This window comes from Podarcis muralis, chromosome 7 (assembly GCF_964188315.1).
Source record: "Podarcis muralis chromosome 7, rPodMur119.hap1.1, whole genome shotgun sequence".
Lineage (NCBI taxonomy): Eukaryota > Metazoa > Chordata > Lepidosauria > Squamata > Lacertidae > Podarcis > Podarcis muralis.
In genome coordinates this window covers 37,390,432-37,412,785 of record NC_135661.1, presented here as the reverse complement: position 1 = coordinate 37,412,785, position 22,354 = coordinate 37,390,432, and the positions used below count along the sequence as shown (strand labels likewise).

At 43.3% G+C, this 22,354-nt stretch overlaps 1 protein-coding gene across 1 annotated transcript in view; it reads left to right on the top strand.

Annotated features, from left to right (window-relative positions):
• CDH13 (cadherin 13) overlaps positions 1–22,354 on the top strand; it is a 592,471-nt gene that overhangs the window by 476,419 nt on the left and 93,698 nt on the right. Inside the window, exon 8 of the mRNA XM_028740139.2 lies at positions 11,278–11,418. Within this exon, the coding sequence (XP_028595972.2) occupies positions 11,278–11,418 (141 nt within the window). The remainder of the gene's footprint in view (positions 1–11,277; positions 11,419–22,354) is intronic.

The window sequence follows — 22,354 nt, the reverse complement described above, 5'->3', positions numbered from 1 at the left end:
ATAGAGAATAGTTTCCCTCCTTCTCTCATAAGAATGGAACTTGTGGACATCCAACGATGCTGAGTTTTGGAGAATTCAGGACAGATAAAAGGAAATACTTCTTCACACGGTGCACAGTTGGAACTCACTCCTGCAGGAGGCAATGATGGCCACCGACTTGGATGGCTTAAAAGAGGATTGGACAGATTCATTGAGGAGAAAGCTAATTGATGGCACTAACCATGAGGGTTATACTCTACTTCCATAGCTGGAGGCAGTAATGCTTCTGAATTCCACTGCTCTTTGTGCTTGGGTCCTGCTTGCGGGTTTTCCACAGGCATTGGGGTGGCCACTGTGAGAACAGAATGCTGGACTAGACAGTCACTGGCCTGATCCAGCAGGCTGCTTTATATTCTGAGTCTATGTATGTGAAGCTGCTAAACATGAAGGTTCCCTTTTGCAGACCTTCTGTCAAGACATTGTGGGAAGGTTCCACTCCCCCCCCCCCCCCATATTTAGACTGAATGCAGATGCATTAATAAGGCAAGGGCTGACCAGCTATTGAAACTTGCCCTGTTTTTCACTGCGTCTAACACCTGCTTTGTGCCAGTATGGGTGGGGAAAGTGAGAGATGTGAAATAGCACACCACTTTCCCTTCAATATTGAAGAACATTAACATCATGCCAAAGATGTAAAATTGGAATTGTGGGGTGTTTTGCACCTTGCAGCATTAATTTCCAAACTAACCTCTATGATTTCATCCAGTTGAGGTAGGCTTGACAGGAAACTCCAGTAATTGAGTTCTCTTGGACATTCTGACCATCGGCACTAATTTGCAAAGCAGATTAGACAGAGGAATACATTTTCCACCTTGACCTTTATCACATTACTTTCTTGTGGGGGAATAAGGAGGTGTATTGAGGGGGATGTGGCCTTTGGTGCACCTAATTTGTAGCAATGTGGTGTCTCTGCAGTTCCTGCTCCCCCCTCCCCACCAATGTTAACCGAGTAAGGTTCATTTTGATTCTCTTAATAAGAGATTATGTTCAATTTGGCGTAAGGGAGCTGTCATAAAACATGTTATCTTTTATTACCCTGGTGGAAGATATTTTTCTAGCGAATCATAAACGGCACACTTAAGGAAAACTTTAATTTGCACCTTTATGCAGGAAAGTTGTATGTGTGGTTTAATGTCACATTCTCAAATCCAGACCCACAGATTTCATATTGAACTAAAGGCATATTGAGGTGTATTTTTCTCTCTTTCTCAATAAAATAAAATAAAATCTACCTGAGCTCATAGAGCTGAATTGCAGTGCATTGAGGATTATTTCCACACATAGCGGCAGCTGATCAGAATTCTTTGCAGATTATAGGAGACAAATCACCTGCCTAAATGGTATGGAGAGCAGCCAATATCCAGGCATTGCTGATCTCAGTGATAAACGCACATTATTTGCAATGTTAGACTTGGGGAGGGGCAAAGGGAGAGAGGAAAAAAAACTCATTATGGAGTAAAGCTGTATCTGGGTCAAATATTGAATTTGCTTCAAAGGACACCAGTTTGAAAAGTATGTTTGAGGAGGATTTACAAACTATCCCACCTTGTCTGGTGCTTAAACAGTGGCTGTCATGACCAAAGTTCAAAGCGTTCTACAAATGTGTCCTCATCTGAAGACCCTATATGTGTGGAGCTCCTACAGGTGGAGACTTCGTAGCATCAGACTAATGGCCCATCTAGTCTAGCATCCTCTTCCCTGCAGATGCCTCTAGGGAGACCCAAGAACAGAAGTTGAAAGCAATCACCCTTCTCCTCTATACTACCCTTAGCAAGTGGGCCTGTGCAATGGATTTGGCAAAAGCCTGAATCCCAAACCGAACTAGGCCAATTTAGGAGGGATGCAGACTTTGGACAAGTTGGGTAAAGAAAGCCTTGGATCACCCCAAGTCAGGTTGGGCATCCAAGAGCAATCTGGGGATGGTGCCAGCGCCGGGCAGGAAGAAGGTGCTTTGGCTACTAGGGAACACATAAATGGAGCAGGGTTGAACCCTCCACTGACAAGCTGGTGAGCAGAGGATCAAATGCTGGGGTTTACTGTGCTAGCATGTTCCCCCTCAGAAATATACTGGAGCATGTTCCCCCTCAGAAATATACTGGAGAAACAGGTCTCAAGAGGATCCACCCTTTTGCTCTCTGCTGTGTGGTCAGGGGAGGGGAGAGACACAGTATCTCCTTCTCCCATTCCTTCCCAATGTTATGCTTAATTCAGGTTTAAGAAACCCTAATTAATCATTACTCCCTGCCCCACCCCAATTGATTCAGGGCCAAATTCAAGCCAGGTCAGAGGTGATCTGGGCTCTGGAATAGGGTCAGGTGACAAACTGTGAACATAAATGATTTGAGAATAACTAGGCAGGACTGAGCCTGAGACCTGCATAAAAAACATGCTTTCTCAGTGAAAAATGGTCCCTCCCCACATATATTTCTATAGGTGCTTCCACACATCTCGATCTTCTCCTCCCCACTGAAATCAATGAGATGCACTGAAATCCCCACTGAAATCAATGAGATGCACTGGATTTTGGCTCCAGAGCCTCTGCATGCCTGCACAAGATAGCTGGGATTATTTTAAGCATCCTTTATGGGGCATGATGTACAAGCAAGTGAATCAAGTGAATTGGCGGTAGGCAGACAAATGTACTCAGAAGGACAATTTTTGTCTTTCCCATTCTAGCCAATTCTTACATTCATATTACGCTTTTCCTGCAGACAGTAAATAGACACTGGTTTTCATCATAGCAGAAATACCACATTGCTTTGATTAAATGGTAGAACTTCCTTTGAAGCATCATAATTGGAAAATGGGGAATTAAAAAGAGAGTTACAATAATGTTATTGTGAGGTTTTGTTTGTGACAAACCATAATTCACGCTCTGAAAGCGCAGCTGGTCTTGTGTTTCCTCTTTGCCCTGCAAACACAATGGGCACTTTAGAGTAAATGTTAATATTATGATAATCTGAATAGCTGCATTCCTTCAATTCCAATTCCTCATTTGTCAGGGTTATAACACTTGTTTGCATTGGCTGCTCTATATGATTATTTTATTTCAGGTAACTTGAATAGGTACTAATAGCAGGTGGATTTGGGGTGGTGGGGAGTGATGGATGATCCCGTTGTTTTAAATAAACATCAGCTGTTATTTCCTGCAAGTGTACATTATCTTGCATATTTGCATAGTTTATGTGAAAGAAGAACGGCAACAAGTCTAATCATTAGATGTGTGATAGCCAACATTGTGCCATTCAGATGTTGTGGAGTGTAAGTCCCATTGCATGACCAGGTGGCAACAGCCCAAGCCCCCAGGGATCATAAGGAAGGAATAAAGACTCTGACAACGTTGTATGGAATTATAATTAGGCCACAACTTCATTAAACTTCCAAATGTAGGAAGACCTTGGTTTAGGCCTTGGGTGTGTATCCCTCCCAGCCCCCCAGCCTGGGGGGAACAGGGGCTCATCAGGGTAAATGGGATATGGGAGTGCTCTGCGAGACGTAAGTGTAGCAGGCAGCCAAGCCCATATCCCCACATGCAGGGTAGTTCACTGACGACTTTCAGTGTATGGCCAGTGACCCCCATATATATAACCCCCTTTAAGAGGGGGATCCTGGAATTGCTGCCACGGGGGAGGGGGTGAGTCACCACTTCAACCCCCCCCCCATAGGGTAGAAAAAACTAAAGGATTCCACCCAAGGCCATAACCGCCAAAGTTGTGATGAATTGCTACAGGGAAGACAAAACTTGCCAATGCAAGAAAATTTCTTCCCCGGTCCTTCAACAGCAACCAGTCAAAGACCGTAGCAGCGCCCGCTAAACAGGAAGAAAAAGTTAACCTGCAAACAAGAAAACATTAAACAAAGGGAGGGTAGGGAGGGTGAATCTCCAGAGCCGACTGCCTGGCTATTGTCAGCTCCACCCCCTATTTATAAATGGGGCTGGCCCCACCTCCCAGCCAGAAACTTGATTACTGAGGCTGGGCGTGAACCTCCAGAAATTAACACTGAGAGGCAAGCCAGCCCCTGTTTGCCAGTAAGCTCCCTGGGAACTGTAGCACCACGTGCAATCCCGCAAAGGGCACCCACAATGTAAAGTGTGAGTGCTCATTATCTTCAGCCTTTGGCAATGCTGGCTGGTGTAGAAGGGAGTTGTAGTGCAATGACATCTGGAAGGCACCACAATGAGCATCCCTGCATTATGGTTGAACTACTGCTACACCAAAAACTCTCATCCAGTTTCTCAAAGCTTGTTTTCCTCTATGAGAGAGCATTTCACCACCACCACCACCACCACTTCTTAGGGCACTCTATAACTTATTTATAAATTGAGTAGGTGCTGGGTAGAACTTGTAAGATTGTGTCCTGTATCTGGCTTAATACTGGGGTTAGGAGCCAGGATCCTTAGATGAAGCTGAGGAATGGCTATCAACAACACGGGTGAGTTCGGCCTCTCATATTGGAGCTGAATGAGTATTGAGCTTGACTCATTGAGTCATCTTGAATGTCAGACAGAAACCTGCCCCATCAGGAGATGTGCCTGTCTATAGGCAAGGACTCACCAGGAGCCAAAATTGGGGAGTAAGATCCTCCTCTTGAGGAGACCTCTGGGTGAAGACAACTGATAGGAGTCAGCTTCATTTAAGGTGTGGTTTCAGCAGCTCCAACCCAGTACTAGGCTGGAAGAATTGCTGGAGCAATGCATTTGTACCAGCACTGTGTTTTGATGAGTTTGGCCGCTTGGTTATTGTGAATCTGATAATGGGCTCCCCTGGGGCTGTCTCTTGTCTATACCCTTGTCTGCTCAGTGATCAACTTGAACACAACCTCAAACTGCCCTGATCTTGCCTCTTGCATGATCCCTTGCTATGGAGCTGGGCCTTGGCCTTGGATACTACTACTGTTTTTGCTAATTGTTGATTTTGCTGCATCAGATGCAGAGCGGGTAGGAAGGTATGGTGTGGGGAAAATGGCCTCAAGGGCCAAATTTTAACACCTGCTGGGCCTGATTAAGTCCATGGGCTGAAGGTACCCCACCAGTGTTTTCAATAATAACTCACATATTGTAGTATGCGTGAGGCTCTGTCCCAGAAGCCAATTTACTTCCTTTGCAATGCTTAATTAATATTTTTTCTCTGCTCTGTCTTTCACGGTCTGTTCCGAATATTGGGAGTTTAGGGCTATTCATCTTTCCTTGGCTGAAACAAATTTCTTTTGCTTTTAAAGCCTCAGAAATGTCATGAAACCACAGCATTCTTAGAGATTGCATAGCTTCACCCACAGAGAAAACTCTCTAGATTTCAGCTTGGTGTTTGGTGTGGTGGGGGCAAGGGAAAGAATGACGGATTGCTTGGTTTAGGGGGGAGTTTTAATTCTCATTGTTGGTGATATTCATAGATGGACTAGATGAAAGACTTCTTAATATTCAGTAAGGGCAATAATACAGTTGTGTGGAGGTGTACAAAATTATTATTAACACTGTGGGTGGTTCCCCCCCCCTTGCTGCTGTAAGTGGTTTCAGAGATATGACAGCTGTGATTGATTTCTGAAAGGAACTTTTTGAAATGCTTTTCAATTATTTTTTTTCCACACCCCTTCGTTTCTACCTCTTGCATTTGGAAATTCTGAATATAGTGGATTCTCTGGTCCCTATAGGTTCTGCTTATTGTGGCTGACTGTATCTGAATCATTAATGCATATTCCTATAGAATCAGGATAGTACAATCAGCTATGTTGGGTCACTTGCTATACCTCTCAGGTATTCATTAAGCTATTGGTGTACCAGGACATCGGATTCCATCTGTGAGCAACCTTGGTCATTTTGGAGAGCAGGCTTTCAAAACGTTATTGAAGTGAACATTTTTCCTACCAAATTCTTGGGGGGGGGGGGGGAGGCCTGAAAGTCTATCATGCCGCCCAATTAACTTTTCTATGTCAGTATAGGGATTCTCCGCAACCCCAATTGAAAGACAAATAGGCACTGAAGCAGCAGCTAAAGAAGATCTTATTCCCAAAGGCAAAGAGATTTGGCCATACTGTATTATGACATTGATGAGGGATAATTAAGCCAATTCAGAGTGAGGGCAATATTTATTGAATGGGCATTATTCTTACTCCGGATTGTCTTATTTTTGCCACCAGTGATGTCATCACATAATCAAACCTGATTGGATCTATAACAATGTCTCTTGTTTCATGGAATAGTGCCCACTTTAAACAGAGCCTAGTCAAAGCTAAAAAGAGGTATAATGATCTTAATGGGTGGGCATTAAATCATTGCTCCTATGGTGTCTCATTTATCAACTGTAGCTAGATGTTGGGAGAATTGATATAATTACAGCAGGGAACCCCTTCATTATCCCATAAATTTGCACTTTAGTCATTTAGCCTGCTGCAAAATGACGAAGGCTTGCAAAATTTGTGGTCTGCCAAAGAGAATGAAGTCAAAAAAGAGGTGAATTACACCATTTCTCTTTGATTTTTTCTCTTGCTCTACAAAAGTTCTGACTCTGGCAATTTTGGAGTCTCTGTGGCTGCATTTGAATGGTTGGAAAGCTACTCTGTGGAGTGTGCAGTACGCCTTCTAGTGCTATCTATGCTACCTCCTTGTAAGTTAAACAAAATTAATGGAGGACATTGATGGCTATAAGTTATGGTGGGTTAAGGATGTCAGAGTTGGTCAACTTTGGTTTCTCATTCTTCCAAGTCTTAAACATTTAGTTCACTACATTTCGATATCAGTTTGCACTTTTTTTTTTTTTTTAATATTGGGGGTGAGGGAAATCTCTTGAAAATTCACCAGCATTTTACCGTTGATTTCTCCTACTATATGCAATTTGTACTGTATTCAGGTTTCTAAAATATGCACATAATATACACTCCCCACTATACATCTTTGTTTGTTTTTATTAATATCTCCACACTTCACTCAAATATATGCATTTTTGTACAGAATACTTGGCTAGAGAACTCCATAACAAAAATTCTGTGGAGTGCAAATTTCAAAAGGTGGCAGTGTTTCGGCATGTGCAAATAGAATCATAGAATTTGGGAACTGTAGAGTTGAAGATACCATCTAGTCCAACCCCCTGCAATGCCTAAATCTTTTGCCCAATGTGGGTCTCAAACTCACAACCCTGAGATTAGTAGTGGCGTAGTGTGGGTTGTCAGCACCCGGGGCAAGGCAAGTAATTTGTGCCCCCTAACCCGTGGATTTGCGCCCCCTAACCCGTGGATTTGCGCCCCCTAACCCTAACCCCCAGATGTTGCGCCCGGTGCGGCCGGCCCCCCCTGCACCCCCCATGCTACGCCACTGGAGATTAGCACTGAATACCGCCAGATATTATATGGAATACCAGCAGCACTAAACTCCTAATATTTGGAACAGACCATGAAAGACAGAGAACAGAGCGGGCGGAAATAATTAATCGTTGCAAAGGAAGTAAATTGGCTTTGGGGACAGAACCTCATGCATAGTACAATATGTGAGTTATTATTGAAAACACTGGTGGGGTACCTCCAGCCCATGGACTTAATCAGGCCCAGCAGGTGTTAAAATGTGTCCCTTGAGGTCATTTTTCCCATGCCATACTTACCTGCTTTGCATCTGATACCATATAGGGCATCCCAAGACATGGCTCATTGTAATAAGCAGCATTTGCAGGCACCTGTCCCTTGGCAAACTGCTCATTTTCTTGATTTTAAACCATGTGGGGCAAAGAATGTAGGGCTTGCAGACACCAGCAATCAGTTGCTCGGCAGGACATCATCGTTATCATCCCACCCTTCACCATAAAGTCCCAGGGCTGGTTACAACAATTAAAGCACAATGTCAAAATCAGTTTAAAGCAACTTGCAGTCATGGAAATAAGGTGGGTCCTCACAATCTACATCTCAGCTGGCAAAAGCCAGGGTAAGAGGTACATCTGCAGCATCTGCCAAAAGCTGTACAATGAAGATGCCAGAAACATATCCTCCAACATCCTGCTAATAAAAATTAGGACATTCATTTTTTGGTCGCGAGCTCTCATGGGAGCCAGCTGATTCATGCCAGAGTATGAAACCCAAACCTGAGTGTCTTTTGGTCCAGCACTCTGGCATGAACCAGCTGGAGCGCTGGACCAAAAAATGGGACATTCGGAGATCCAATCAGAAGCTGGGATGGCTTCTGTAAATCCAGGATGTCTCACTTAAAATGGATGGTTGAGGGGTATGCAGACACACCTCTGTGGGTGGGGAGTTCTACAACTTAGGAGCTGCCACAGAAAATTTCCTCCCCTGGGTCATCCCACCCAGCTATGAGGGCAGTGGAACAACTAATAGGGTCCCCTCCACTAGTCCTAATACCTGAGGCGTCTGTAGGGAAGGAGGTGGTCTTTCAGGAATTTGGGGCCTGAGTCATTTATGGCTTTAAACACTAACATGAGCGCTTTGAGTTGGGCCCTTAAAGGAACTGGCAATGGCAACCAATGTAGGGCTGCTTCTACAACTTCTAATAAACATGTGTTGTTTGTATATCACTAGGGTTGCAAGGTCTGGAGCATCCCAGACCCTGAGATTTCAGGGCGCAAACCTGAGACCTGGGGCAGCCCCCAGTGATGACATAAAGGGCAGACCCCGGTGATGGCATTAAACATAAAACATTATCAGATGACATATCATCAGCTGCTTTTTACAATAATCAAGCTTCAAAGTGATGACAAAAGCAATTCTGTTTAAAACCAGGGGTAATTAAAATAATGACAGTGAAAAGACATAAACACTTGCCCAGCAACCAGGATCCTTCAGGGGAAGTCCTGTGTTTTCAGTGTGCTTTCACTGTTTATTGTGTACGCAGCTTAAGACCTACAAGGCTGCCCCTGGACTTTTCACTTTTCAGGGAAATGGGGAGCATCTAACAATGCAATCAAAGTCTCCAGTCCTATGCACACTTACTAGGAAGCAAGAACATAGTGCTATTTACTTCTGAGTAAGCATGAGTAAGATTGCCCTATAAGCCTTGTTAGATTTGTAACGGATCTGTGGGAGGAGATAAAAACCACCTTAATTGGAATATTCAGCGTTTTCTGAACACTTTCTTGCTTTGTGGTGTGTGCGATGACTATAGGAGTTTGGACTGCAGAAAGAATGTATAATTGGGTCCTAGAATTTGATAGTCACTCATCTCTGAGGATGCTACATCATGTCAGCTCGCCTTTTGATTATTGGACGTGGTGGGACTCTACAGGAGCTCATCATTGCCACTCAATAATTGTCACCAGCTTCTCTCCAAAGAACAAGTTGCTCAGTCTCTCTCTCCTCTTTCCCACCCTGTGTGTGTCATATGCAACTTTTCATCAGCATTCTCTCTGTATCTCCCTCTTGCATTCCTCTTACCAACATGTGGTCCCCTCTCCCGTCCAACTCCATCTCTGTTGCTTTTGAAGAGCAGTCAGCTATCACCATTCTTAGCTGACTGGTCCCCTCATGCCTTACTGATGCTGAAAAAGCACATTGTCGGCAAATATGGATAAAGCTGCGATGGATCCACATTACCTTTTGGAATAATAAAGGGAAGAGTTTTATTATCCCATCCCATAAGATTTTCACCCACTACAAAGCTATGTAAGAATAATAGGCAAACAAGCAAACGGTGAAAGCTCAGGTTGTTGTTTGAGTGAATGGAGTAGAGCATCTACACAGCTGATAATTAGTTGCTGTGGGTGCAATTAAAATGGCATTTGGATGAAGCAGGAGACAGTTTCAGAACTCAGATTGGTATTTAACTAAATTCTACTCAGAATAAACCCATTGAAATAAAAAAAAAACCTAGCTTACTCATGTTTGTTCATTTCAACAGGTCTGCTGTCAGGGAAGCTTAGTTGAATACCACACTCAACTCCTAAACAGGAAGCACACACAGTTCCCAGTGGTTCACATACACATAAGCTCAGTGGATATAGCACAGTGCTCTGTGTCTCTGAAAAGCAGAGGGAAAGAAGTGAATTGACTTTATAATGATTCTTTCTGTGGCCACACTCACACCATAGATTTAAAGCAACAGCTGTAGCTTCTCCCAAAGAATTGTGGGAGCTGCAGTTGGTCAAGGGTGCTGAGAGTTGTTAGGAAACCCTTATTCCTCTCCCAGAGCTACAATTCCCAGAGTTCCCTGTGAAGAAGAATTGATTGTTAAAGAACTCTTTCCCAGCCTTTTCCCAAATGTATTCAGTTGGAAAGTTGTTCTAAAGTGGAGTCATTTGTCTTTCTCAATGGCTAAATGTCTTCCTGTCCTTTTAAAGTCTTTCTCCTATATCACTGTTGTGAATCACAGAATAATAGCTTTTGAGAATGCATGAGTGAAGTAGCTCATGACTTTAAAAGAAGATGACCACCACCTGCTCCTTCCCATCTGCATTCCCCATCAGCGATGTGGCCCTTGAGGTTTCCCAGCAGATGGGCCCATGCAAGACAGCCACACAAATCGAGGAAATGTCACCTTTAATAAGTTTTAATACCATTCCCATACAGTTAATCTCCGTTCCTGGTAGAGCTTGAAACAGAGTAGGTCACTTGAAATACACTGGATGTGGCTATGTCCCTCTCCTCGTGTGGAGGTAGGATTGAAATAAGAGGAAGCAAAGGAACAAGAGACTTCTCTTCAAAAGACACAATTAAAGAGAATGAGTGAACTGGAACAGTTATGGCAGGAGGCAGAACAACTCCGGAATTAAAACAGAGCTGCTAGGAACATACTGTTCTTATTTTCCACCATTTTACATGCTTTTCAGACAAAAAATAAGAGTTGTCATGCGTGCTAGTCCAAGAAAAGGTACCTTGTACTGATGCCCTCCAAATGCTTTGGATTATAGCTGATCAGAGTCTGTCAGAGTTGTAGTCCAAAACATCTGGAGGGCACAAGGTTGGAGAAGGCTGGAAGAGATGTTTTGGGCTATGGTTCCCATCAGCCCCAGCTAGGGTGACCAATAGTCAAGGATGGCAATCACCAGGTTGGGGCACTTCAACATATCTGAAAGTTACTAGGTTGGTGAAGACTGGCATAGATAGTTAGGTAAAATTCTCAGCACATCTATTTGTCAGCGTTTCCTGGCTTTTGTAATAAGCCAGTTGCCTTCTTTCTTTTAATAGAAAAACATCCTGCAGATCAGTTTTACCTAAGGGTGCCTCTGATGCCATAATGGATATCTCTAAAATGAGATCAATGCATTGCACACTGGGTAATGTATTATTATTTTTTCATCTCTGCAGACAATGGAGAACCCGAAATATGAGCTCATCATAGAAGCAAAAGACATGGGGGGCATGGACGTTGGGTTAACTGGCACTGCCACAGCAACCATTGTCGTTGATGACAAAAATGACCATGCACCGGAATTCACCAGGAAAGAGGTAAACATTTACTTTAAGATGCAAAACAGTTGAGCATTGCTTGTTCAATCATGCCAGTTCCTGGAAACTCAGGAGAAGAGAGTATTCTTGCGCTTGCATCCTGCTTGTGGGTTTCCTACAGGCATCTGGTTGGCCACTGTGAGAACAGGATGTTGGAGTGGATGGGCCATTGGCCTGATCCAGCAGGGCTCTTCTCAACCTGATCTTTGACCTAATAGAAGCTGATGGGCACCCTCTGTGCTTCAGACCTGTGCGGAGGTTTCTGCAGGAAGGTTGTGGATGGTTTCACCATGGCACACAGCAAATGCTTTTAAAATACCGGCTTGGGAAGGTTATGTTTGTTTAAAAGCGTGTCAATTCAACGTTGAGTATTTCCAAGAGCAGGCCTTTAAAACTTGGCAGAGAGTCTTCCTCAAATAAAGTATATTTGCTGTTTCCCTCTACTGAAATCCAAACATGGTACATTGCTTGTGTTGAATTGTGTGTGGTGTAGAGAAAGGATTGAAATAGTAGGAAGCAAAAGGTTTGTGCTGATGTAACTTTTTAAATAATACTCTCCAAAAAAGAAAGGAAAAACCATCCCATTAATTGGCAATGATGCAAATCAATGCCAGATTCTGTCTCCAGTTTCCCATCTTCCTAGGGCTGACTGGTATTATTTCACATGAGTATATCCCTTTTCACCTGGAGTATACTACCATTTTAACCAAAAGCTGTGACATGGAACTTTGATGTGAATCATTTTCTTTTGTCTGATCCAGTTGTGCGGCTTTTCTTATGTTCTTATGTTCTTGTGATCTTACCATTTCTAGTGTCCAAAGGGATTTTTGACCTGCATTAGAAAAGCAGACACCTCAAGCGGATTTAGGAGATCAGCACTGGTTCCATTTACACTGTGTGTGGAGCCTCGTGGGCACTACAGGGGACATCACAACTATGATTTAGAATGAGAGGCAGGTGCTGAATTCAGGGGGTGCTGAATTTTGGCATCGTACAGGGTGCCGCTGAAATTTCAGAGCCCAGGGTCGTCCACAGCAGGCACCTCTATTGCACTACCAAAATTCCTCTCCATTTAAAAAACAGTTGGATAGAAAGCAAATGGACCTGTTGTCCCAGAAACAGAAGTCCCAAACCACTTTTGATGCACAGAACCAGTTGTGAGACTCTTTGGATCCAGACCTCAATATACACATGAATAAGCCTATGTCGCCTCCAGGTACGTTGACTATTATAGCCAGGTAGTACTTAACACACTGTGCCGATTAGTGTGGCACTACATTTAGCATTAGTCAATGAATTAATTAGCAAAAAGAAATGTAAATTATACTGGTAAAGTGTATGTAGTGTCGACTATTAATTGAATCCGCCTGCAGGTGTGGCTACTCTCTTCAGCTGGAGTAGGAGGAGTGAGAAAAGAATGAAAGACTCAAAATAGCCTTTAAAAGAAAATTAGACTCATTAACTAAAGAAACAGAGGCATAACCTTTTAGATTGTAATTACAGCTACTATGAAATAAGACCCTTGAATTTTAGCGCATTTTACAGCTACATGTGGGGCTTCTTCCTCTCGTTACATTTTCTTTGCAATATACACAGGGATGCAGCATACATATTTCCCAATCCCCTCTTAGTAATCTTAAAATTGCAGCCAACTAGGTCCTACTCAGAGCAGACCCATTGAAATTAATGGGTCCATAAACTTAAATCCATTAATTTCAGTGGCTCTACTCAAGAATCAACTTTAGCTGGATGCAGCCCCCAAATGTTGAATCAAAATCAAGAATTTAAGCAGTGTGGCTACACTTAGAATGACCTTCCCACAAAAGCACCAACTGGATAAAATTCCCATTAAACTATAACAACTGTTCGCAAACAGTGTTCCTGGACAACATGGGGAAATGCAGGAGGGTTTCAGTGGTTGGGGGATCATTAAATGCGGAAATGTTTCCCAGTAAAACAACTTCTGAGTTCCTGATTAGGTGGAAGTCCCCTGAAGTGTATGACAGTTGTACTTATGTGTACCAGTGGAACAGTTATGGAACTTTGGCTTTTTCACCGATCTACTGGCATGTCACACAAAGTTTCCTTCACACCAGTGTGCGTAGCCACTAGACAACATGGCTACTCCCCAGACTTTATGCACATGCATCTTTCTGTTCCTCCATGAAAACAAAAGGAAAATCCTGCATGCTGATGTGATGCTCCAAGTTTTGACACTATACTGTGGAATTTTTTTTCCTGCAACCAAATAGCACAGAAATGTGTTATAGTCCATTCATTTTCCAAAGGTGGTATTTGCATCATGTGAAGGCTCAATTATAATGTGGGAATTAACAGGGAAATATCAGGGAAATGGAATAAACCAGGGGTCAGCAAACTTTTTCAGCCGTGGGCTGGTCCGCTGTCCCTCAGACCTTGTGGGGGGCTGGACTATATTTGGGGGGGGGGGGTTTGAACGAATTCCTATGCCGCACAAATAACCCAGAGATGCATTTTAAATAAAAGCACACATTCTACTCATGTAAAAACACGCTGATTCCTGGACCATCCGCGGGCCAGATTTAGAAGGCGATTGGCCCAGATCCGGCCCCTGGGCCTTAGTTTGCCTACCCATGGAATAAACTGTCATGTGAATGCAGGCATACACACACACGCACAAATACCTTTTTTTACCTTTCTCCCAATATATATTTCAGCGGTTCTTTCTTTCTTTTTTAAATGGCCTATGTTATCGACTGACAGAATAATTTCTGGCTGAAAGTAGCTTTGGCTTCTATTTTTCATTCATTCTGGGAGTTGCTTTGGGTAGCTTAGAGTATATCTGTTCTCAAGGTCCATTTGTCAATTCTGAATGAATGGAGACCAAGATTGTCCCAATGAAAGTCAATTAAGCTACACCAGGGATGCAGCTAGCTCAGAAAACTCTGGGCAATACATTATTCCAGGCTTGCACTTTCTTCTGAATGTGAGCAAAGGAATTTTGAAGTACTCTCAAGTCTCTTGTGGCAGCACTGATTTGTGCACTCTCATCCATCTAAATGAAGCATGAATAGGAGAACTTCCCTGTGTCTTTTGTCCAAAGGTATTTGTAAAACATGCACAGCTTCTTCTGATTTCCCCTGTTTCTTATGTCAGCACCTTCTGTGCCCTTTATCAACACTGAAAGAAGACTGTCAGTCTATATGTGAAGACAAATGTAACATGAAAGAGGATTTCCAGCAAATTCTCCAGTTGCCATACTGATCTGTACATATAGCTCATATACATGACTCAGACACTGTTCAGTTTTGCCCTGGTCTTGAAGTTTTAATTGTTAACTCCAGCAGAGGGAATGATCTCTGGGGAAAGTGTAGTTGAGTGGTATGTATGCAAAAGGTTCCAGGTTCAATTCCCCAAATCTCAAGGTTGGGATTGGAGAGACTCCTATCTGAAACACAGGAGAGCTGCTGCCAATCAGTGTATGAGTTACATGGACCAATGGTCTGACTCAGTATGAGGCAGATTCCTGTGTTTTTCCAATAGCACGTATTGAAACACTACACGAGGGACTTGCCAGTTTAGCCTTCTACAGGAAGTCTGCAAGCAGGAATTGAGCACAACAACACTCTTCCCTTCTGTGGTTTCCGGCAACTGGTGTTCAGAAGCATTGCTGCCTCCAGTTGTGGAAGCAAAGCATGGCCATGAGGGTTAGTGGCTACTGGTAGCCTTATCTTTCATGGCTTTGTCCTCCTTTAAAGTGATTCAAGTTGGTGGCCATCACCTCCAACTTCACAGGACAAGCAGAACTGCTTCTACTCTGGACTGCAACCTTTCTGCTAGTTTGATATGCACTTCAAAATTGTTCACGCTGCCTCATGTGACAAATGCACACACATACGGTCCCATAATTAATTGGTTTCCTTTCACCCGGAAGCCTGGGTCATAACTGCAGAGGCAGATGTGCTGTAGCCAGAATCCATTTACAAAGTGCCTAATTAGCTGCACATACAAAATGTCTATTACTCACATTGACAGCTATTAATGACAGGATGCCATAAGGAAGTTCGCATCCAAAGCGGAATTAACAATGCCCCCCTCCATAAGTATGCATGCGTTTCTCAGAGGACAGGATGTTTTAAAAACAAACAAACAAGCTGACTTAATGTATATTATTTGAAACAGAAGCTTCCACCACCATCCCCTCAGGCTTAATTATCATCCACATCTATTTGGTTAAATATGAACGCCTAAATATTTAGTGGACCTGCTCATTTGCATAATAGCTTGAATTGCAATTGAAAAGGCAATGATCAATAGTCACATTCTGTTCATTTAATAATGTGATGTTTAGTAAAATTGATTTATTTTCTGGGGGGAGGGGCAAAATATTTCACTCTTGCTCATGCTATATTTTGTTGCACTCACAGGCTTGGTCCAAATGATGGTTTGTCATTATGTGCAAACCATGGTAAACCTTGGCCTTGGCACTTCCTTCTCTTCTGCACATATGAGAAGAGGACACTTTGGGCTTATCCAGACCTCTGTTTGCTCCTCCACTTTCCCCAAGGGAAACCAGAACTTTAGAGCTGAATCAGAACAAAGAGCAATCAGGTTTTCCATGAATTGCCTTTAGTTCCAATTTAGCACTAAAGAGTTTTCAGGGGGGGAAGCAGTGGGGCAATGGCAAAACTGCTCAGACCTATGCTGCCTAGGTGTGGGACAAGCAGAATTGTGGATGAGTCCTAACCTTTGCAGTTAGCAAACTGCCCAAAGTATGAGCAGCTTAATCTGTTGATTGCCAGGCCACCTATTGAATGAGCAGAATTAAAGTCAAAGAAGCTGCTTGTGAAATAGTGCTGTATGTAGGCTGTTGTTGTGCAAATAAATGTGGGAAGAATGGGAAATGGCTGGGATTCTTACTGCTGTTTTCACCTGTGTAGTTCTTGTGGGGACAAGAGGCATTATGGAAGTTGAGGATTATTTGCACATACCTTAGTTGTGGCAGCAAGGGGAAAAGCAGGGAGAAGGGGAATGGTGCACAGAATGAACAAAACGTCTCACTGGTGCTCAGTCATAGATCTCTCCTATCCTGTTTTGTGTGGATTTGTTTTTTTTTTTTTTTTGAAGGGCTGTAACAAAAAGTCTGCATTTAAATTGTACACATTTTGTATAAATGTGCTTCACGTTCTAAACCAAATTTTAAAAATCCATATTTGTCCATGCATGCCCTGTACAACCTGCATTTTGTGCACATTTTCTGTACTCCAAAACTGCATTGCAAACCCTGGAGAATTGTGTGATCTGACTGAAAGCTGCTTTCCAATCCATAAGCAAGTTCTAGATTGTCAGAGTGAGTTGGTCTGCTGAGAAAAGTGGACCAAACAAGTTCCTCCACCATCTCTAGATAGCTGAAAGAGGACTTACGATAGTCACATTCAGATTTCTAATGGCCTGTTTCATGGAAGATAGAGCAAACTTAGTCCTGAACCAATGGATTCAAATGACAAGAAAGGAGATTCCAACTAAACTGCATTTCTGATGGTAAGAGCTGTTTGACATTGGAATGGACTACCTCAAAAGGCGATGAACTCCCCCTCAATGGAGGGGTTTTTTTATGCAGAAGTTAGATTGCCATCTGTCAGAGATTCTTTAGCTGCGATTCCTGCATTGCAGGGGCTCGACTGGATTACCTTCCAACTCTCCTATTCTATGATTTCCCATTAACCCCTCCTACACATTTATTCAAGCCAATTCCTATTGAGAAGTCTGGAGCCAGCACCTTACATCCTTGGGAAGCTTCCAGGAGCCCAGGGCCTCACCGTTGATGTATTTTCTGGGGCCTCCTTCAAGCAATTTCCTTCTGCCATGCACAAATTTAATTTCTCCACAATGCCCCCAATTTAGTATCACTCCAGGATGCGGCGGGAGGTTTAAGCGATGGCCACTCATCCATGTGGTGATGCTAAGAACCCTGGCACTGCTGGCACTGCTACTGCCATGGAATGCTGCCAAGATTCACTGGTGGAGGAGAGGGGATCATCAGTGAGCCCCTTGCCCATGACCCCTTGCCCAGAGTCCTCTCAAAACCAGAGCTGACACTTCCTATTGATTTCATGTTAGCAATGCAAACTTGCTTTCATTTCCACCGTATGATTCACTTAATGTTTCCACGGAAAGAAAAGTGCCTTTCTTTCAAGCAGCCACAGGAATCCAGGAGTGGGGGGGCAAGCTACTTGTCTGGTGAGCGCTCCCCACCCCCCTGCAATCATCCCACCTCCGGCTCCACCTATGATCTCAATCCTGAATATGTATGGGGGGGGGGGGGAATCCTTAGCATCTAAACTATCCAGTTGAATGATTGACAGTCGCCTTTAGAGGAGGAGAAACTTGTCCTCAAAGGAGAGAAACAAGATTACTACTCATTTTAAAATAACAAAATAGAGTGCCAATACATTCTCTTCAGAAGAAGAAAGAAAATGAATGTTAACAATAGGATATGAAAAGGGCTCTCCTAGCCCACTTTAACATCTTCAGATATACACTGCCTGCATATTAATTTGATTTCCTCAGATATCCTCTTATGCCTTTCTCAAGAACACCTTATTACAAAAAGGGGGAGCAGCGTCCGCTTGCCACCACATCCTTCCACTTATCACATAATTAGACCTGGATATGCAGCATAACAGTGTTTTGTGTTTATCTCTTTCCCTGGCAAGGGTGGGCTGCAATGCTTTTGTTCCACTCTCTGCCAAGGTCACCAAATGCATGCCGTTGTCTCTGTAATCTCCCGATAAACACATTTCAGTGGGCTGCAAAGTGACAGGGCACCTGTCTTTTACAATAGAAAGCAGCAAACCCTTGTAAAAACATGAAGAAGTTGCAACGATCAGGAAGGAGCATTCAAAGAGTGCAAAATTGGCCACGGCACCCAAAAGGCCCTTTGGAGTTCGCTGCCCCTCTCCACCGCCCACACAAGAAAACTGATTCTTCTTTGTGAATTGTGTTTTCTCAATTTGCGCACAATTACCTCCAACTATTTCCATACATTCCTTCAAAAGGTTTGTTTTCATAACCTTAAAAAATTTCCCCTTGTTTAATCATCTCAAATAATCAGCTTAGCATGATTCAAATACTTGATTCATGTTCCGACCCACCACCTGCCTCACTCCCCTTTGATCAAGGCTGGTGAACAAAAACAGATTCTTTTTCTTAAAAAAAAAAATATGTAGCCCTGATATGAACCTCCACCTGAGCCTGTGACTTTTCCAAGACCTTTGGCTGTGCTCAGGTCAGCATCTAACCCATGGTGATAAAAGCATGCTTGCTACTGCTGTTAACATCCTTCCCTCTAAGCCTGTTGCAATCCCAACTACTCTCAGAAAGCTCCCCCCCCCCCACTCTAATCTGTGCAACATCTAAAACACAGAATAAGGTAAAGGTAAAGGTACGGGCCAGTCTTGACAGACTCTAGGGTTGTGCGCCCATCTCACTCAAGAGGCCGGGGGCCAGTGCTGTCCGCAGACACTTCTGGGTCACGTGGCTAGTGTGACATCGCTGCTCTGGCGAGCCACAGCCGCACACAGAAACGCCGTTTACCTTCCCGCTGGTAAGCGGTCCCTATTTATCTACTTGCACCCGGGAGTGCTTTCGAACTGCTAGGTGGGCAGGCGCTGGGACCGAACAACGGGAGCGCACCACGCCGCAGGGATTCGAACCGCCGACCTTTCGATCGGCAAGCCCTAGGCACTGAGGCTTTTACCCACAGCGCCACCCGCGTCCCAAAACACAGAATACAACTCCCAAATAGCATTTGCCTCCCAACATTTCTGATCTCAAAAGAGGCAGGTGGGAAAATTGTGTGCAGAGGATGAGTTCATAGTGGAGAAGCACAATTCTATCCCTTGGGCCCGCTTTTTTTCTGGAGATCAACAAATGGGTACAAGTTCTACATGTGCAGGCTCTGGTCAGACCTCTGGATGAGTGCATGGGAACTGAGGGAGGGGCCGGGATTAACTATTCCCTGTACATTCAAGACACATCACTATGCTTCTGAAATACACACACAGTGTCTATATCTATCTATCTATCTATCTATCTATCTATCTATCTATCTATCTATCTATCATCTATCTATCATCTAATGTTGCATTTAGAAGGGCTTCTTTCAGTGGGGTTCAGAGCTGATTTAATCAGTTCAACTGGCTTGGTGAACATTTCACTCTGCCATAATTACTTGAATAATATATCCTTTCCCCTCCCTTGTGAATAGGGAACAAGCCTTGGGGTTGAAGGTGACCCTCTAGTTCTCTTTATACAACCCTCGGGACTCTCCCCAGACCACACACTTCATCAGTGCTGCCTAACTCCCCCTTGAGTGTTTTTGCATGGCTGCAATGTATACTTGAAGTCTGATTATGTATCTTGCTTGCCTGGATGGAAGAAAGAAAGGATTTGTGTAGAAACTAACCTGCTTCACCCACTTACTCCTCTGGCCATTCCCATTGGCATCTGGCCCTTGGGATGTTTCCCTGTCCCCCATGAATATGTTTAATCCTCTTTTAAAGCTATCCAAGCTGGTGGCCATCACTGCCTCTTGTGGGAATGAGTTAAATAGTTTAACTATGTACTGTGTGAAGAACTACTTCCTTTCAGGTTGTAACTGGATGAGATGATTTTGCTTGTCCTCAGTCTTCCAAAATTCTGCTTCATTGCATGAAGTCCTAGTATTATGAAAGAGAAAGAAAACTTTTCTTCCCATTTTCTCCATGTCATGCATAGTTTTATGCCCTTCTACCATGTCATCTCTAACTTAGTTGTTCCATCCCCTCGATCATTTTGGTTGCTCTTTTCCAAAAAGCCCAGTCAGCAGCCATGTATCCACTCCAGGAATATTTCCATAAAAACTAGGAGAGTCTGCTGCTTATGGGTAAAGCACATGCTTTTCATGCAGAAGGTCTCAGATGCCATCCCTGACCCTTCTTAAAGGATCTTAGTTACTAGGACAGACTTCTGCTCGTCAAGACCTTGGAGAGCTGCTGTCAATTGGAGTAGATGATGTCTGGCTAGATGAACTCATGGTCTGACTCAGTTGAGGGCAGCTTCATACATGTAGCTCTACCGACTTAGAGCACAAGGGGAAATCTTGAGAGCTTGCCTTCTCCCCGACCTAGTGCGGAAGTTGCAGGGAAGCAGATGTCTAGATTTGCATCATGCAACGTTCTTGGCAACCGAAGTTCCTTTCGAGCAAAATAGTCCAGGCCAAGTGAGTTATCTGGAGTCTCGTCTGTTCTACTTTTGGCTTGCTTCCCTGCCTTGTTTGCTTTCCAGCACAGATGCTCACTGGCTCACTTGCTTAAAGGGTAGCTGTATCTCAAGCTCAATGTCTGACAGTCACTTAATATTTATTTGTTGGCACAAATGCTTTTTCCACAGTTCCCAGCCATATGCTACTGGGAGGCAGGGAGGAACAGCTTTGTACAGTGCATAGCACTAAATATATCATGAAGTGATGGTTTATATATTAACAGCAACAGGCTTTTGCATGTGTTTAGGGATACAGGTGGCGCTGTGGGTTAAACCACTGAGCCTAGGACTTGCCGATCAGAAGGTCGGTGGTTCGAATCCCGTGATGGGGTGAGCTCCCGTTGCTCAGTCTCTGCTCCTGCCAACCTAGCAGTTTGAAAGCACATCAAAGTGCAAGTAGATGAATAGGTACCACTCCGGTGGGAAGGTAAACGGCGTTTCCCAGAGCTGCTCTGGTTCTCCAGAAACGGCTTAGTCATGCTGGCCACATGACCCGGAAGCTGTACGCCAGCTCCCTTGGCCAATAAAGCGAGATGAGCGCCGCAACCCCAGAGTCGGTCACAACTGGACCTAATGGTCAGGGGTCCCTTTACCTTTACCTAGGGACATCATGCTTAAAGCACCTTGCATACATAACCACAGTCATTTTAGAACAGTCCTGTAGGATAGGCCAATATTATCACCCCACATATGGGGGGGGGGTGTGACCATCTAACGAGGCCGTGGCTGGGATTTCTGTTCACAGCTTACACAAGTTCAGTGTCACCCATGATTCTCAAGGGAAGGTCTGCACTACCTGATAACCACGATTGTTGAGTAATTTGATTTCTGTGAACTGGCTTGAACAGCATCTCCCAGCCTAATTTGTGAGCTGGAACACAATTCTTATTTAGATTTTTGCTAGGGAGAGGGAAGAAATTCAATTCACCTTCCAATGCCAACCTAAGTAATTCACATTTTTTCAAAACAACGTGCAAACTGAAGTGCAGCTAACCTTTGAAATTCACACATTTTCAAACATGGTGATGCAGTTCTCCAAGCAAACAATGCATTAAAAAAAATGTGTGAGAAAGTGGGCATAAAATGCATATATTAGGGGAAATAAAATAAGATGCATAGGACATATGCACAATAAAATGTTGATACATTTTCATGTGGATAAAAAGATACATAACATAACATAAACAAATGCAGAAACATGAAGAATGGAACTTAAGAACAGAACAAAATGAGAGAGGGGGGAAATTACAGGTTCCTCCATTCCTAAATTTCACACTTCGTCAAATTTTGTGGAGGGGTGGCAAAATTTGCCTATTTTAGGATGAAATAGGTTTTGAAATGTGCACATTGAGATATAAAATGTATATTTAAATACACATTTTGTGATGAGAAGAAGTACTACCGTATTTAACATTCAGAGGTGCTGCTTTGGTTTGCTTTCTTCTCTTCCCTACCCATCCTTTTTTCCTTCTTTTGTTTTAATCTAAGCCTTTTGGTAGCTACTGTTTTGTTATAATTAATTGTATTCAGATACATATTAAATACAGGTTTTTATGCAGATATATATATATATATATATATATATATATATATATGCAGATAAATGTGGAAACAAGGTGAATCTGTGCTGATAAGTGAACACATCTGAAATGGT